The sequence below is a fragment of the Somniosus microcephalus genome, chromosome 14 (assembly GCF_052327205.1).
Source record: "Somniosus microcephalus isolate GS21.2 chromosome 14, FLI_Smic_1.0, whole genome shotgun sequence".
NCBI classification, from domain to species: Eukaryota; Metazoa; Chordata; class Chondrichthyes; order Squaliformes; family Somniosidae; genus Somniosus; species Somniosus microcephalus.
The window spans coordinates 100,814,495-100,833,586 of record NC_141000.1 but is presented as its reverse complement, the minus strand read 5'-3'; the positions used below and the strand labels follow the sequence as shown (position 1 = coordinate 100,833,586).

Genomic DNA, 19,092 nt, shown 5'->3' with positions numbered 1-19,092 from the left:
CGGTGTTTTCATGCAGTACAATGGAATGTGTCTGGCATTACTGAATGCAGCATTACACAAGTATGTGCTTACTGCATAATGTGCATTATTTTTGTGTGTTTAATATGAAATTGAAAGTAAAATAACAGAGCTTTTCTTTTTAACCCTTTGATGATAGTGATACTCTGCATGAAACCTAGATAAAAAAAGCTTTTTTCAGTTCATTCCCAGATTACTCTAAATTAAAGGGGAATTATAGTCAAGGAGTATCCTTGCTTCTGAGAAGGGGACTTTTGCACTTTGAATAAAATAAAATATAAATATTGTAGAATGTGTATAATTAGAGAGTAACTTGTATGCATCAAAACTATACAAACAGCTTTATTTCACATTAACTTGATTATACATTTATAGAACAGTAAAGAAACTGCAACTAAAACTATTTTATAAAGACAATTATGGATCACGATGAAATGGATAGAGACTGCCTCCGTTTAAGCTTTAACTAAACAGATACAAGATGTGTATCAACATTTAAAGGTAGCTTATGATACAATTTTACAATGGGTCATGTTGATTAGCCATAGGTTTTTAAACATAATATGATTACGAGTCAAAGTTAAATTCAGCAGCTGGCATAATGCACAACATAAACAATATTTGACAACCGTGAGCTAAGGTTTGTGGTTCTGTACCAGACAAAAGCCATCATATGGCAGAAGAAAGAAAGGACTTCCCTAAAGATTGCTTGTTAATCTTCTGAGCTTGGGCATCGGTTGCCTGCTGATATCTTCAAAATGCAGTCTCTCCATCAGCATAAAAAATTTTGGAATGTAATATTTCTGTTAGAATCGCCCCTCATTCTGTAATGATTCTATCTTTTCTTCAACAGCAGCCAGCCTTGCAATCATCAGATTCAGCACAGTTTGGGACTGTTGGAAGGAAAATTATATCATACGGTTCATTTGTGAACAGCAATATAATAGGCTAAATTTGATGAAAAAACATGTGATAAAAATGAAAACCAGAACAAAATAGTCAGGCAACATCTTTCCCATGGATATTTTAACATCTTTTCTAGAAACTGGTTCTCGAAGGACAATTAATCATTAAGCCTGATGAAAATCTAGGTGCATATCAAAGTGCAAACCTTTGTTTTTTTGCATAGCACATGGGATCAGCTATGTTTTTCCAAAGATAAATACAGCACTTAGTTTTGTAGGTTATGCATCAAAATAATCCATCTTTAGAACAAAAACCTTTTTGTCAGTCATAAAATTTAATTTGGCAAGTTGCAAATAGTTATTAATCTGTTTGCCGTTAACTTCTAACAAAACACAACTTCTGACTGCATCTTATAAGTCCTGAATTTCAAAACTGCTCTTCAATAATCAATTTAAGTACAAAATATTCAACTAAGGTTATTTTCTTCAAATGGTTTATTCTCAGTCAACTGAAATTTGAATTTGCAAGACAGCAAAGCAAAACTACTGAAGACAACCTTAACCTGAAGATCCAACCACACAAAGTTACCTTTGCTAGTTCTTCAAGGATTTCAACTTGAGTTTCTAGGACTACTGGCTTTTTTCCCTCATCTACAAATTCTGCATTTATGGTGGCGCCAAGGACATAACTATGGAAATAAAGCAAAGATTATCATTTACAATTTGAAAAACAAATCATAGGTAAATTAGGTAACTACTGATTATGAATATTACTTATATACTCAGATAAATGCACTCCTCTTAGTCACTTTCCTGGAGTTTTCCAAACCTTGAGCACCAAATTCATAAGGAATAAAACAGTTTTAATCTTTCTGTTCTACGTATCTATTTATCTTTTCAGTGCACATGGTACCAGCTTAATTGAAAATCCATGAAGAACGTTGGGTCAGTCTTGGTTCAGTAGCTGCACTCTCGCTTGAATCAGGTCATGGGTTTAAGAACCGTTCCAGAGTCTTTAGCACATATTCGATTTGGCACTTCAGTGTAGAGGAGGGAATGCCGCACTGTTTTACATGAGATCTTAAACAGAGGCCCTGTCTGCCCCTTTAGGTGGGTGTAAAATATCCAATGTCAATATTCAAAGAAAAGCAGAGGAATTCGCCTGGTGTCCTGGCCAATATTTAACCCTTAGTCAACACCACCAAAAAAACAGATTATCTAGTCATTTATCTCACTGCTGTTTGAGGGGCCGTTGTGTGTTCAAATTGGCTGCCACGTTTCCTCACATTACAACAGTGACTACAATTCAAAAGTACTCATTTGGCTGGGAGGTGCTTTAGGATATCCTGAGGATGATGCTATATAAATGCAACTTATTTATTTCTTCAAAGCTACTCTTATCATCCAATTTCCACTCCTCTCCTGGCATTAACTCTTGCTGAGGCACCGTTCTACAATGCCAGTAACCCTCCAGTACCTCGTCGTCTAAGGGTCACTAGATTCTTTGGCCACAGAGAGAATTACAACAGAGCCTGATCCACTCTTGAATTGGACATTCACATACACTTTCCAACACAAGCCACTGCACAGTAATTGGAAGTAGGAACCCTGAAGATTTTTATTTAGCCCAGGGACACAGAGACCATTTGGATCACCCCTACTGCTGACATCAACTAACTCAGTAGAGAGGAGGAATTTAACCTAGGATCTCGGAGTCATCATGGTTTAATGCTACGTTAGGTGGTGCCTCTTCTTCCCCTCCCCTTGTTATTATATTCTTAGTGAGATATCCGCTCTCCTCTAATTCTTGCCTCTTGAACATCCCCGATTTTAATTGCTCAACTACTGGTGGCCGTGTCTTCAGCTGCCAAGGCCCCAAGCTCTGGAATTCCCTCCCTAAACCTGTTCACCTCTCTTTCCTCCTTTAAGACCCTCCTTAAAACCTACCTCTTTGACCAAGCTTTTGGTCATCTGCCCGAATATCTCCTTGTGTGGCTAGGTGTCAAATTTTGTTTTATAATGTTCCTGTGAAGCGCCTTGGAACGTTTTACTACGTTAAAGGCGCTGTATAAATACAAGTTGTTGTTGTGACACAACTGGTAGGGCAAGTTTGATGTTCTCAATTGTTAGGTGAGGGCACAGGATGATTGTTGGCTTGCAAAGTCTATTCTTGATCATGTATCTGATATACCTATCAATTCGTCCAATGAAAAGCGACGAGTTAGGAAAGTAACTATAGGTTTTTATTGACTAAATAACAGAGCCCACCCTCATGGGTGATCGGATCCAACAAGGAGGAATACCAGCCAGTCGACTACCTTTATACCTGGGCAGGTAGGTGGAGCCATGGGCGGAGTCAGTGATGGTCAGCCCAGGTATAACAGCGTGACAAGAGGCGACCTCGTATAGTGATACAACAGTGAGAACAGTGATAACAATATAACAGTGATAACTATAGTGTAACGATAGTGAACGATAAAAGTGGTTTACCACATTCACCCCTTCTTTAGATTTGAGTCCGGCGGGGTGAAGTGTACTACCAGTTCTGGTATGTCAGTCTGTCCGGAGGCTTCGTAAGCCTCTCCGATCGTCGCAGCGGCGGTGTTGCATTGTCCGGTGTTAATGCTGGTGTCTGCGTGGTCGGCGAAGGCTCGTGGGGTTCCGGCATGCCGTCTACCTGGGCTGGAATTGGGGGGGTGGTGGGGGGTAAAAGGTGGTGTCTCCGGAGTGCCCGAGGGTGCGAGGTCTCGTAAGGAGACAGTATCCTCCCGCCCGTCTGGGTAAGCCACGTAGGCGTACTGGGGGTTGGCGTGCAGGAGGTTCACCCTCTCGACCAGGGGGTCCGTTTTATGGGCCCTCACGTGCTTTCGCAGCAAGACGGGCCCCGGAGAGGTCAGCCAGGTTGGTAGAGTGGTTCCCGTAGTCGACTTCCTGGGGAAAACAAACATTCGTTCATGGGGGGTGGCGTTAACGGCAGTGCAAAGTAGTGACCGGATGGAATGCAGCGCTGTCGGGAGGACTTCCTGCCAGCGGGAGGTTGGGAGGCCCTTAGACTTTAAGGCTAAGAGGACGGCCTTCCATACCGTCGCGTTCTCTCTTTCCACCTGGCCGTTCCCTCGGGGGTTGTAGCTGGTGGTCCTGCTTGCTGCAATACCTCTCGCTAGTAGAAACTGACGGAGTTCCTCGCTCATGAAGGAGGAGCCCCGGTCACTATGTATATAGTTCGGGAACCCGAACAAGGCGAAGAGTTCGTTCAGGCATTTAATGACCGTGGTACTGGTCATGTCTGGGCAGGGGAAGGCAAAGGGGAAACGGGAGTACTCATCAACGATGTTGAGGAAGTACACATTACGGTCAGATGACGGTAGGGGCCCCTTAAAGTCGATGCTCAGGCGCTCGAAGGGGCGGGTGGCCTTGATCAGGCTTGCTCTGTCCGGCCTATAGAAGTGCGGTTTGCACTCGGCACAGGTCTGGCAGTTCCTGGTCATGGTCCTGACCTCCTCGATGGAGTAGGTCAGGTTGCGGGCCTTAATGAAATGGTAAAGTCTGGTGACCCCGGGGTGGCAGAGGTCGTTGTGGAGGGTCTGAAGTCTATCAATATGCGCGCTGGCGCATGTAATCCGTGAAAGAGCATCAGGGGGTTCGTTCAGCTTACCTGGCCGGTACAAGATATCATAATCGTAGGTGGATAGCTCGATTCTCCACCTCAAGATCTTGTCATTCTTGATTTTGCCCCTCAGCTTGTTATTAAACATGAAAGCGACCGAACGCTGGTCGGTGAGGAGGGTAAATCGTTTGCCTGCCAGGTAATGCCTCCAGCGTCGTACCGCCTCCACGATCGCCTGGGCTTCCTTCTCGACCGATGAGTGTCGGATCTCAGGGCCCTGTAGGGTCCTTGAGAAGAAGGCCACCGGCCTCCCCTCCTGGTTAAGGGTAGCGGCTAGGGCGAAGTCGGATGCATCGCTCTCCACTTGGAAGGGGATGGACTCATCCACTGCGTGCATTGTGGCCTTGGCTATGTCTCCCTTAATGAGGGAGAAGGCCGCGCACGCTTCCTCCGTAAGGGGGAAGGATGTGGACTTCATGAGGGGTCTGGCTTTGTCCGCATAATTGGGCACCCATTGGGCATAGTAGGCGAAGAGTCCCAGGGTTCTCTTAAGTGCCTTAGGACAGTGGGGGAGGGGTAGCTCCATGAGGGGGCGCATTCTTTCGGGGTCGGGCCGATGACTCCGTTCTCTACTACACAGCCGAGGATGGCAAGGCGCGAGGTGTTAAACACACATTTCTCCTTATTGTAGGCGAGGTTCAGCCGTTGGGCCGTACGGAGGAATTTCTCCAGATTCACGTCATGGTCCTGCCGGTCGCGGCCGCAGATGGTGACGTTATCTAGATAAGGGAACGTGGCCTGCAGTCCGTTCTGGTCAACCATCCGGTCCATCTCCCTTTGGAAGACCGAAACCCCGTTGGTGACACCGAAGGGGACCCTAAGGAAGTGGTAGAGGCGCCCATTCGCCTCGAAGGCGGTATACTGGCGGTCCTCCAGGCTGATAGGGAGTTGGTGGTAGGCCGACTTAAGGTCGATGGTCGAGAATACTCGGTATTGTGCAATCTGATTGACCATGTCAGATATGCGGGGAAGGGGGTATGCGTCCAGCTGGGTGTACCTGTTTATGGTCTGGCTGTAGTCGATGACCAGGCGATTTTTAACGACCACGACCTGGGCACGCCAGGGGCTGCAGCTCCCCTCGATAATGCCCTCTTTCAGGAGGCGCCGCACCTCATAGCTAATGAAGGCTCTGTCCCCGGTGCTGTACCGCCTGCTCTTGGTAGCGACGGGTTTGCAGTCGGGGGTTAGGTTAGCGAACAGGGAAGGTGGCGGGACCTTGAGGGTGGATAGGCTGCAGGTGTTACGCGGTGGGCGGTTTGACATCCGCTGGTTGTCGACTGAGTGGGGGGAGGGGTCCACCGTATGCTAGGGTGACACTTTGGAGGTGGGATTGGAAGTCCAGCCCTAGTAGGACGGCAGCGCAGAGCTGGGGGAGGACGAGGAGTTTAAAGTTTTTATACTCCGTACCCTTAACCGACAGGGTCACAACACAGTAGCCGCTGATGTCCGTGGCGTGGGACCTCGATGCCATCGAGATTCGGTTGTGCGTTGGCAGGACAGGGAGGGAGTAGTGGCTCACCGTGTCTGGGTGGATGAAGCTCTCCGTGCTTCCGCTGTCGAACAGGCAGGTTGTGGCGTGGCCGTTTACTTTGATGTCTATCATCGACTTGGACAGGTGATGCGGGCGGGCTTGATCCAGAGTGACGGAGGCTAGTGTGTAGCTGAGCGAGTCGCTGTCGTCTGCGGGTGAGGCGGTCGTCGGGTCCGGAGGCACGGTGGCAGTCGAGCGTGGTGGGTAAAATGGAGTCTCCCACGAGGTTGGACAAAATGGCGGAGGAGATGGCTGCCCCCATAACTCACATGAGGCACTGTTGGTGTCGGTTGCCTTGATCAAAGATGGCCGCCCCATGACTCACGTGTGGGGATGCTGGCCTCTGTTGCCTTGAAGGAAGATGGCCGCCCCCACAGTTCGCATGAGGCACTGCTGGCCTCTGAAGATCCACTTCTGCAGGCCTTAGCAAAATGGCCTTTCTTCCTGCAGGTTGAGCAGGTGGAGTTCCTAGCTGGGCAGCGCGACCTCGGGTGTTTCTCCTGGCCGCAGAAAAAACAGCCGCGGGGGTCCGATGTCGGAGCCGGTACCGGGGGTGGCGGTCCCGATCGGGTCCGGGACGCCGACGCTGAGGTAGGTCCCGGGGGCGGCGCAGTGAAGGGTATTGCGGTAGGGGTCGGGCCCGAGTCCCAGGGTCGCGAACAGTACCTGGAAAACGCCTCCTGGTCCCGATGGGCCACCTCCAGGGAGAGAGCGAGGGCTGCAGCTTTGTCCAGGTCCTTTGCTTCCAGTAATCGCTGCCATGAGTAGTCGGACCGCAGGCCTTTCACAAAGGCATCGCGGACGTTGTCTTCCGTATTTTCTGCCGCCGTTACTGCTTTAAAGTTACAGTCTCTGCCGAGTGCTTGTAGCACCCGTAAAAATTCCTCCACCGGCTCCCCTGGCAGTTGCGGGCGGGACCTTAGGAGGTGCCTGGTATACATGGAGTTTACCGGGGTTTGGTACTGTCTTTTCAGCCGGTTGATGGCGTCCTCGTATGTTTTAAGGTCCCGGATGAACGCGAATACTTTAGGGCTCAGTTGGGCGTTCAGAACTCTTAGCTTGGATCTCTGAGGCACGCTGGACTCTTCCAGGTAGGCTTCAAAGCAGCTCAGCCAGTGATCGAAGTCGAGGGCTGAGTTTGCTGCCTGTGGATTTAGATCCAGGTACGGTGGTCTGAGGGCTCGCAGCCAAGCCGGCTGCTGTGACTGTTGTAGTTCGGCGTCTGAAGGCTGCTGTGGCTGGGCGTCTGGCTGGTTAGACATCTTAAAATTTAGTCAATAAAATTGATATACCTATCAATTCGTCCAATGAAAAGCGACGAGTTAGGAAAGTAACTATAGGTTTTTATTGACTAAATAACAGAGCCCACCCTCATGGGTGATCGGATCCAACAAGGAGGAATACCAGCCAGTCGACTACCTTTATACCTGGGCAGGTAGGTGGAGCCATGGGCGGAGTCAGTGATGGTCAGCCCAGGTATAACAGCGTGACAAGAGGCGACCTCGTATAGTGATACAACAGTGAGAACAGTGATAACAATATAACAGTGATAACTATAGTGTAACGATAGTGAACGATAAAAGTGGTTTACCACAGTATCACAATGCCCCTTTGTTGAGAACAAGCCTATATGGGAAACATGCTACTACAAATATTATTGGTCTAACAACAATTTAAAAGGAAGGGGAATAAAAGTAATATACCTGCACTTAAGCTCTCTGGACTGAGATGGGTGAGATGTGTCCCTACGAGGAGTGTAAGTGCGTTCCAGATTAGGTAAACAGAAACTCTACTTGTCTGGATTTCTCAGCAGCATGGTTTTGAGATTCCTACGTATGGTGATGGGCTTTAACATGTGCCAGGCACTCAGCTGACCAAAGAAAAGTGGCATCACATTTTTAATTGGCTACCATCTTATGAATTCAGTCCATCCAAGATTGTGAATATTGAAGACTTAATGAAAACATCTATTTTTACCTTTAAAAATCTAACATTCACACCTGTATTATGGTTCTTATAACTCAGCAACACTGGCAAAATTCAGCAGTTAGTGGAACTGTATACATAAACGGCCATTCATTGCGATCATTTGGAATTCTCTCTAAATTGATATCAAACTGTTAAAGATGTAGCATATATCTACAACAGTTGGTGAAATTAATTTTACTGCTCTGCCAATTTATCATATTTCTGGCATTAGATAGATTCACATGCTTTGTACATTGGAGACTGATTTTTTTTATATATATACATACTTGCCTTTCAATATAGGCCACAGCCAAGCAATATATGTTCCGTTTGAAGTCGAGGTGGACTGGCGTGCAAAGGTACATTCGACCCAGTAACAGAGAGCAGCCACTACAGGATAACAACACGTAAATGCTGGAAGGAGAGGAAAATAAAGTTACTACAGAAATATGAATATATATAAATGAAGTGCAGAAAAAGACCAGCTGAGCCATCGGCTATATACCATCATGGTGTGACTTCTACATACCATCTGCCTCCCCCACACCCACTTACCACATAGTCTCCTAGGAGAGGCAGAAAGAATGCTTGCAGTAAACCCACACACTGCATATGCTGGCAACCTGTTCCAGAAATCCACAACCCTTTGTGAAAAGTAGTACCTAACATTTAACCTAGTTCTATGTTTATGGAATTTTTACTTACGTCCCCTAGTTCTCCCTAATCTATCTAGCTTGAATAGCCTATCCACATGGATTGACTATTCGTTTCATTATTTTAAAGGCCTCAAACAAATCTCGTTGAAGTCTACATTTTTCTAGAGTTAAAAGCCCCAGTTTTCTAAGCCTACTATGGTTCTCAATCTAGCAGCCCTCCTTTGAACCTTTTCCAGGGTCTCTATCACCCACCATGTGAAGGGACCAAAAGTAGACATAGTCTTCTAGAGATAGATGTCAGATGAAATTTGATACAGAGAAACATGAAGTGGTGCATTTTGTTGAGGAAAAAAAGAGGACATACACACTAAAAGGTAAAATATTTAAAGAGGAAGAGCAGAGGGACTTCGGGCCCAGAAATGTACATTTATAAAAAGTGGGAGGACAATCTGAAAGGTTTTAAAAAGCATATGGGATTCAAAGTTTTATAAATAGGGACATACAGTACAAAGCAGAGGTAATGCTAAAGCTCTAAAAATCATTGGTTAGGCCAGTTAGAATACAGTGTCCATTAAAAAAAATTGTTCACTGGATGTTGGCAACGCTGGATATATTGTCCATCTGGATCCACACTGGAGCCTCTATTTTTATTTTTGGAGCCCTTATCTTTTTTGAGCTTTTTGTACTTTTCTGTTATTTCATAGTTTATATAGGATATGTGATTAACCTTATGAATATGTTTAGAGAACCCAAGGTAGGCTGTATTGCTGTTCGTATCATGTTTTGGCAACTGACATTTTATTCTTCATGTCCATCCACAACAGAGAATGGGCTATTGCATTCTTTACAGTATTCGTATCCATTTACAGATTTGGACTTTCCATTCTGTTGCCACAAAAAAAAGTGACTGTCCATCTGCTATCAATGCAATGCAGAACTAGCCGCGCCTCTAGCCAAGCTGCTCCAGTACAGCTACAACACTGGCATCTATCCGATAATGTGGAAAACTGCCCAGGTATGTCCTGTCCACAAAAAGCAGGACAAATCCAATCCGGCCAATTACCGCCCCATCAGTCTACTCTCAATCAGCAGCAAAGTGATGAAGATGTCGTCAACAGTGCTATCAAGCGGCACTTACTCACCAATAACCTGCTTACTGATGCCCAGTTTGGGTTCCACCAGGACCACTCAGCTCCCGACCTCATTACAGCCTTGGTCCAAACATGGACAAAGGAGCTGAATTCCAGAGGTGAGGTACGAGTGACTGCCCTTGACATCAAGGCAGCATTTGATCGAGTGGGGCAGCAAGGAGCCCTAGTAAAACTGAAGTCAATGGGAATCGGGGGGAAAACACTCCACTGGCTGGAGTCATACCTAGCACAAAGGAAGATGGTTGTGGTGATTGAAGGTCAATCATCACAGCCCCAGGACATCACTGCAGGAGTTCCTCAGGGCAGTGTCCTAGGCCCAACCATCTTCAGCTGCTTCATCAATGACCATCCCGCCAACAGAAGGTCAGAAATGGGGATGTTTGCTGATGACTGCACAGTGTTCAGTGCCATTCACAACTCCTCAGATAATGAAGCAGTCCATGCCCGCATGCAACAAGACCTGGATGACATTCAGGCTTGGGCTGATAAGTGGCAAGTAACATTCGCGCCACACAAGTGCCAGGCAATGACCATCTCCAACAAGCGAGAGTCTAACCACCGCCCCTTGACTTTCAACGGCATTACCATCGCTGAATCCCCCACTATCAACATCCTGGGGGTCACCATTGACCAGCAACTTAACTGGACCAGCCACATAAATACTGTGGAAACAGGAGCCGGTCAGAGGCTGGGTATTCTGTGGCAAGTGTCTCACCTCATGATTCCCCAAAGCCTTTCCGCCATCTACAAGGCACAAGTAAGGAGTGTGATGGAATACTCTCCACTTGCCTGGATGAGTGCAGCTCCAACAACACTCAAGAAGCTTGGTCCGATTTACTCCATAATAATGGTGAGCGCTGATAACCTCACCGTTATTCCTACCGCAAAATACGGGCCATTATCTATTGTATAAGGAATATAAATAGAATCAAATCTTTCTTCAGTTAGCCTTTGACGACTAGCTCAAAATGCTGCACTCATCAATATTACATACTTACCAGCCTGACTCATCTCCTGTGTCTATCTTCTGTTCTTTGTCTACAAGGATGTTTTTAGTGACGCCTGTAAAAGGGCAGTACGTTATTAGTTTACAAGTTCAGAATTCAGGCACAATATTCACAAAGCACAGCAAAGAGCATAGAAGGCCATGTTCGAGGATGATCTTGTCTGTTTAACCAGTTAAATACAAGAGGTCAGAATAAGCTGATCTATCTTCATTCATAGTTTGTAATATCTCACATTTCTAATCCTGAAGTGATCACTTCAATAACTTGTGTGCTTCATTTCTGCTTTCAGTTTCAAAAATGGAGATAGAACAGAGAATAGGAGACACAAAACCTCCAATGATAGTTTGCATCAATATAATTTAAATTCATGCGAAAGTTACGTTGATAATTTTTCACATGTTTTAATACAATGTGCTTACATTGTCTGTAAGTGATGGCATAACACTGGGAGTTTATAATACTGCTAGCAAGAACATAAACTGCTGTCTTCCAAGCAAGCACATTCCTGCAAATTATGTTATATTTAACATTTTGCTTTGTAAATCTATAACTTCAATAGAAGCAAAGCTGGCAAGAATCCTGACTGAGTGTATTTAGAATTTTTTTAATACAGAAATAAGAAATACTAAGATGTCAGTTAAAACTATCATAAAGCATTAATGGTGCTGGATGGGTAATCTTGACACCAGGGCTTATCGTTTGGAATTTTTAAGCTCGGGGGGGGGGGGGGGGGGGGGGGGGGCGGAGGTGCCTTTGTTCAAAGTGCTAGATTATATATGGGTTTTTTTTAATGTCTGTCCTGAGCTATTGGAGACTTGTCAAATCAGGTCACCTGGAAGAGATAGTCTTACACCAGTCAAATGTATTGAGACTTTCTGTTCCAGGTGATTTCTAACAGTGTGCTGATGTGCATTTGCCATTTTATACTGCATTTGTAGTGTTGAGTTCATGCACTGTCACCAAAATTTTTAATATGAAATCAACGCAAGCATCAGGTCCCTTGCAGAAACGGTAGATTTAAGAGGTGAACTGCCGTGCTAGAGAGATGTAAAATTGCCGTGCTAGAGAGATGTAAAATTAAGTGCTCAAAGACAGCTTTAATACCACCAGTAAGCTTTCATTTATCGTGTACAGTGCAAACCTCGTCACTGCGCATATGGCTCTCGTGCTGCATATTCCTGTATCTTTCCTCCCTATTCCTCATGTATGGTGTGCGCAATCATTGTGTGTATGATTCATTTTGTAGATGTCCGTCTCCCCCTCCACTATTCAATATTTATAGTGTACTGTACAACTTATTCTGTATGCCGATTTCTTTCCCCCACCCCATATCTTATTTATACAGTACACACAACCTCATTGCTGTATATGTGACTTTCATGGTATTTGCTGGTCTCTTTCCCCATCTCTATTCCTTATTACTTATACCACATGCAGCCTCACTGTGTATGTGATTCTCACTCTGTAGATGCCTGTCTGTGTGCCTCTCCCTCCCCTGCTCTTTACTATTCATATACAGTACACAAACAGGCCATTAAATGTGTGACTGTCAATCTGTATGTCTCTTATTCCATTACTTATTATTTATAGCATATAGTATATGCAACCTCCTCATTGTGTATCTGACTCACTCGGTATATGCCTGTCTGTGTGTATCTCGCCCCTCCCTATTTATTTTTATTGGCATTATTTGCGGTGGGTAGTAACAGCGAAACTGACCGCAATTTAAGGATTTAGCGCATGCGCATTCTAACAAGGAAATCCTGAAGTTGTGGTCAGTCACTCACTGCTCCAACACTGGCTGCGCTGTGCACCACCACCCCACCCACACCCCACGTGAGCCAGCAATCAGTGTAATCAGGGAACTCCGTGAAACGGACCAAAACTTGGGCTTTTCCGCGGTAATATCTCTGTTAATTACCCCATTAAAAGGTAGACCCTTTTGGATTAGGTGTAACTGGGGTTTTAACAGTGTATTGACTGCTAAAATAAATGTTATGGCCCTGAAAAACTAACTTTAATTTTGTGAAGTGTCAAATTTATCAATTTTAATAAAAATGACAATTTTAAAGAAACTTTAAAAAAGTTTTAATTTTTTTAAAGTTTGTTCAACTTTATTTCAGGTTTACCTTTTCCCATTGCGAGAGCCCCAATCTTTGTTTTGCTCTCCAACATTTTTTTAAAAGTTGGAATAAAAAGAGCTTTTCACTTCCTTGTTGCCATCTGTGAGAATTCTGCATTGTGATTGGCTGCTTAGGCAGCTTGTTGACATCACAGCAGCTCGCATTAGGGATTCCCCATTAACTTACACTGATCTCAACTGAACGTTGGAAAAGCTGAACTTCTCGCCAGAGATTGCGAGATCTTTGTGGGCAGCTGTCTTTAGGGCCCGTGGTGAATTATTTTGCTTCACCGCTGACCACAAATTACAGGCAGTTGTGTACAGCACCTCCCTCACTTTATATATCTGTATCTTTCTTCCTCCTATTCCTTATAGTATACAGTACACACCTCCCTATTCTTTATTATTTAGTGACAGTACACATCCCCTCAGTGTATATCTGTATTGCTCTCTCCTATTCCTTATTCACAATGAACAGTACATGCCTCAGCATATGTGTATCACTCTCCCCCTATTCCTTACTATTCAATGCACCGTACACACCCTTTCACTTTATATATTTCTCTCCCGCTATTCCTATTCGGGGAGGGGAAAAAGACAGGCATAGATCATGAACGTCACATACACAATAAGGAGGTTGTGTGTATTGTATAAATAAGATATTGTGGAGGGAGAAAGAAACCAACAGAGTAAATCATACCGTGTACTCCTAAATTTGAGGGAAAGGGTCTTTGGTTCAGTTCCCGTATCTCTCCCACATTCCTATTTACAATGCACAGTGCACACCTCTCACTGTATAACTCCCCATTAACATTCACAATGCACACCCCTCACTATATCTCCCCATTCCTATTTACAATGCATAGTGCACACCCCCTCATTGTATCTCTCTCCCCTATTCCTAGGCACAGTGCCCTCCCCTCACTCTGGGCCTTTTTGCAGTGCCCTTCCCCCTCACTCTCCCCCGGGGGGCCCGCCCATCCCTCACTTCCCCCCCCCCCGGGGGCCCGCCCATCCCTCACTCCCCCCCGGGGGCCCGCCCATCCCTCACTCCCCCCCGGGGGCCCGCCCATCCCTCACTCCCCCCCGGGGGCCCGCCCATCCCTCACTCCCCCCCGGGGGCCCGCCCATCCCTCACTCCCCCTGGGGGCCTGTCCCTCACTCTCCCTGGGGGCCCTTCCCTCACTCTCCCCTGGGCCCTCTCACTCTCCCTGGCTCTCTCTCTGTCACTGCACCAGTTGCCAGTGTCGCTCCTGTCACTGACTTCTCAGGTAGATCATGTTCTCTTTCGGATTGGCCCCGACCCAGGCCAGCGAGTCTCCGACCGGTAGCCGACACTGAGAGCACAAGAAAACCACCGGCAGGTCCGGGTCATCGCTGATGAAAGTGCGCGAATCCTTGTTGTCCTCTTCCTCGTCCGTTAACAAATCCACCGTCACTCCCGCCATCTTTCAAACCACCAACCAACGCCGGCTCTGCGCAGGCGCAGAAACCCTCTCAGACCGCCGGCTCTGCACAGGCGCAGAAAGACCCTCAGACCGCCGGCTCTGCGCAGGCGCAGAAACCCCCTCAAACCGCCGGCCATGAGCATGCGCACGTCGCAATTTACATGTAAGGTGCGCGTGCGCAGTTGAGCGCGGGGTCTTGGGCGCCTCCTTGTCCAAGGACAGGTGCCCAGCAAAGCATCCACAAGCACCCTTCAGGAGGACAGCACTAACACAAAACAGATGACCTGGCCAAAATAAAATTTTACCCGAACAACATAAAACCAGAATTAATAATGCAGATAATCCTATGAGGCACACGCTGACTCCAGGATGCACCAAGTAAACTGATGGACACCACCACCAACAACAATTTGCATTTATATAGCGCCTTTACCGTAGTAAAACATCCCAAGGCGCCACACAGGCAGGTAATCAGGCAAAATTTGGCAACAAGCCACGTAAGGACAGGTGACCAAAAGCTTGATCAAAGAGGTAGGTTTTAAGGAGCATCTTAAAGGAGGAGGGAAAGGTAGCGAGATAGAGCGGGAATTCCAGAGCATAGGGCCTAAACAGCACTAACGCAATTAATTTCCACACAGATTCTCCTGGTTGCCCCTATCCCCTAACTATGGCGGAGGTTTTGCAGAAATCCCAGAGAAATAATTTGTTCTGTTTCACAGAATCCTAAAATCATACAGCACAGTAACATTCGCACCACACAGGTGCCAGGCAATGACAATCTCCAACAAGCGAAAGTCTAACCACCACCCCTTGACTTTAATGGCATTACCATCACCAAATCCCCCATCATCAACATCCTGGGGCTCACCTTTGACCAGAAACTTAACTGGACCAGCCACATAAATACTGTGGTTACAAGAGCAGGTCAGAGGCTGGGTATTCTGTGGCAAGTGTCTTATCTCCTGACTCCCCAAAGCCTTTCCACCATCTACAAGGCACAAGTCAGGAGTGTGATGGAATATTTTCCACTTGCCTGGATGAGTGCAGCTCCAACAACACTCAAGAGGCTCGACACCATCCCGGACAAAGCAGCCCGCTTGATTGACACCCCATAGAAACATAGAAAACATAGAAGATAGGAGCAGGAGTAGGCCATTCGGCCCCTTGAGCCTGCTTCGCCATTCAATGAGATCATGGCTGATCATCCAAATTCAGTACCCTGTTCCTGCCTTCTCTCCATATCGCTTGATCCCTTTAGCCTTAAGAAATATATCCAACTCCTTCTTGAATATATTTAATGAATTGGCCCCTACTGCCTTCTTTGGCAGAGAATTCCACAGGTTCACCACTCTCTGGGTGAAGAAATTCCTCCTCATCTCTGTCCTAAATGGCTTACCCCTTATCCTTAGACTGTGACCCCTGGTTCTGGACTCCCCGACCATCGGGAACATCCTTCCTGCATCTAGTCTGTCCAGTCCTGTCAGAATTTTATAAGTTTCAATGAGATCCCCTCTCATTCTTCTAAACTCCAGCGAGTACAAGCCCAATCGACCCAATCTCTCCTCCTACGTCATTCCTGCCATCCCAGGTATCAGCCTGGTGAATCTTCGCTGAACTCCTTCCATGGCAAGGACATCCTTCCTCAGATAAGGCGACCAAAACTGCACACAATACTCAAGATGTGGTCTCACCAAGGCCCTGTACAACTGCAGCAAGACATCCTTGTTCCTGTACTCAAACCCTCTCGCTACGAAGGCCAACATACCATTTGCCTTCTTAACCGCCTGCTGCACCTGCATGCTTACCTTCAGCGACTGGTGCACAAGGACACCCAGGTCTTGTTGCACTTCCCCTTCTCCCAATCTATTGCCATTCAGATAATAATCTGCCTTCCTGTTTTTGCCACCAAAGTGGATAACCTCACATTTATCCACGTTATATTGCATCTGCCATGCTTCTGCCCAATCACCCAACCTGTCCAAATCATCCTGGAGTTTCTCGGCATCTTCCTCACAGCACACACGCCCACCCAGCTTTGTGTCATCTGCAAATTTGGAGATATTACATCTAGTTCCCTTGTCTAGATCATTAATATATATTGTGAATAGCTGGGGTCCAAGGACTGATCCCTGCGGTACCCCACTAGTCACTGCCTGCCACTCGGAAAAAGACCCGTTTATTCCAACTCTTTGCTTTCTGTCTGCCAACCAGTTTTCTATCCAAGTCAGTACCTTGCCCCCAATCCCATGTGCCTTAACTTTACACGCTAATCTCTTATGCGGGACCTTATCGAAAGCCTTCTGAAAGTCCAAATATACCACATCCACTGGTTCTCCCTTATCCATTTTACCAGTTACATCCTCAAAAAATTCCAGTAGATTAGTCAAGCACGATTTACCTTTTGGAAATCCATGTTGACTTTGTCCGATCCTGTCACTGTTTTCCAAGTGCTCTGCTATTACATCTTTTAATTGGACGCTAGCATTTTCCCCACTACCGATGTCAGGCTTACCGGTCTGTAATTCCCCGTTTTCTCCCTACCACCTTTTTTGAATAGTGGGGTATAGGAGGGTGGTATAAAGATGTTGGATAAGATAAAAATAGGTAGAAAGGAGGTGCTAAACAGGTTGGAATCACTCAAATTTAACAAATCACTCAGTCCAGATGGGATGTGTCCTAGGTTGCTGAGGGAAGCTAGCATGGAGATAGAAGAAGCGCTGACCACAATCTTTCAATCTTTCGATCCTCCTTGGATATGGGAGTGGTGCCAGAGGACTGGAGGATTTCAAATATTACACCCCTGTTCAAGAAAGAAGAGGGAATCTGGGAACTACAGGCCAATCAGTCTAATGTCAGTGGTGGGAAAACTACTAGAGACCATTATCAAGGACAAAATTAATTCTCATTTGGAGAAGCATGAGTTAATAAGGGACAGCCAGTATGGATTAGTTAAAGGCAAATCATGCCTGACTAACCTGATTGAGTTCTTTGATGAAGTAACAGAGAGGATTGATGAAGGTAGTGCAGTAGATATTGTACATATGGACTTTCAAAAGGCATTTGATAAAGTACCTCATAACAGAATTATTCAGAAAATAAAAGCATATGTTATTAAAGGGACGGTGGTAACTTGGGTACGTAATTGGCTAAGCGATAGGAGGCAGGGAGTAGTACTGAATGGATGCTTTTCTGACTGGACAGAAGTATGCAGTGGGGTCCCCCAGGGATCAGAATTAGGGCCATTGCTTTTCTTGTTATATATAAATCACCTAGACTTGAGTATATGGAATACAAGTTTGAAGTTTGCGGATGATACAAAACTTGGCAATGTAGTAAATAGTGAGCAGGATAGTAGCAGACTTTAGGAGGACATAGACAGACTGGTGAAATGGGCAGACACGTGGCAGATGCAATTTAATGTGGATAAGTGTGAAGTGATGCACTTTGGGAGAAACAGCATGGAGAGGCAATTTAATCTAAATGGTGCTATTTTGAGGGGGATGCAACCGCAGAGGGACCTGCGGTTGCATATTCACAAATCCTTGAGGGTGGCAGGACAAGTTGATAAGGCAGTTAAGAAAGCGTATGGGATACTTGACTTTGTAAATGGGCATGGTGTGGAGATGCCGGTGTTGGACTGGGGTGGACAAATGTAAGAAGTCACACAACACCAGGTTATAGTCCAACAGTTTTATTTGAAATCACAAGCTTTCGGAGCGCTGCTCCTTTGTCAGGTGAAGTGGAGAGATGCATAAAGACACAGCTTATATAGTCAGAGAATAATGCCAGGTGATTACAGGTAATCTTTCTAACTGCCATTTATCACACCTCGGCAGAGAGATAATCACAGCAATCAAAGGTCGGGACCAGCGGGAGCAGCGAGGAGGAGCTCGGGAGAAAACCCGGCGACCAGCGAGGCCCGAGACCAGTCGGGAGCAGTGTGGTGAGACCGGTATAAAAACCGGAGAGAGGCGAGGCCCGAGACCAGTTGGGACCAGCGGGAGCAGCGAGGAGGAGCTCGGGAGAAAACCCGGCGACCAGCGAGGCCCGAGACCAGTCGGGAGCAGTGTGGTGAGACCGGTATAAAAACCGGAGAGAGGCGAGGCCCGAGACCAGTCGGGACCAGCGGGAGCAGCGAGGAGGAGCTCGGGAGAAAACCCGGTGACCAGCGAGGCCCGAGACCAGTCGGGAGCAGTGTGGTGAGACCGGTATAAAAACCGGAGAGAGGCGAGGCCCGAGACCAGTCGGGACCAGCGGGAGCAGCGAGGAGGAGCTCGGGAGAAAACCCGGCGACCAGCGAGGCCCGAGACCAGTCGGGAGCAGCGTGGTGAGACCGGTATAAAAACCGGAGAGAGGCGAGGCCCGAGACCAGTCGGGACCAGCGGGAGCAGCGAGGAGGAGCTCGGGAGAAAACCCGGCGACCAGCGAGGCCCGAGACCAGTCGGGAGCAGTGTGGTGAGACCGGTATAAAAACCGGAGAGAGGCGAGGCCCGAGACCAGTCGGGACCAGCGAGGAGGAGCTCGGGAGAAAACCCGGCGACCAGCGAGGCCCGAGACCAGTCGGGAGCAGTGTGGTGAGACCGGTATAAAAACCGGAGAGAGGCGAGGCCCGAGACCAG

At 46.7% G+C, this 19,092-nt stretch overlaps 1 protein-coding gene across 1 annotated transcript; it reads right to left on the bottom strand.

Annotated features, from left to right (window-relative positions):
- Positions 1 to 344: 344 nt before the first annotated feature.
- On the bottom strand, positions 345 to 14,575 carry mis18a (MIS18 kinetochore protein A). The gene is given in 6 exon segments (XM_086007050.1): positions 345 to 831; positions 834 to 911; positions 1,513 to 1,612; positions 8,381 to 8,503; positions 10,895 to 10,958; positions 14,290 to 14,575. Coding segments are annotated over 6 exon segments (609 nt in total). The 5' UTR covers positions 14,474 to 14,575; the 3' UTR covers positions 345 to 771.
- Positions 14,576 to 19,092: the final 4,517 nt, after the last annotated feature.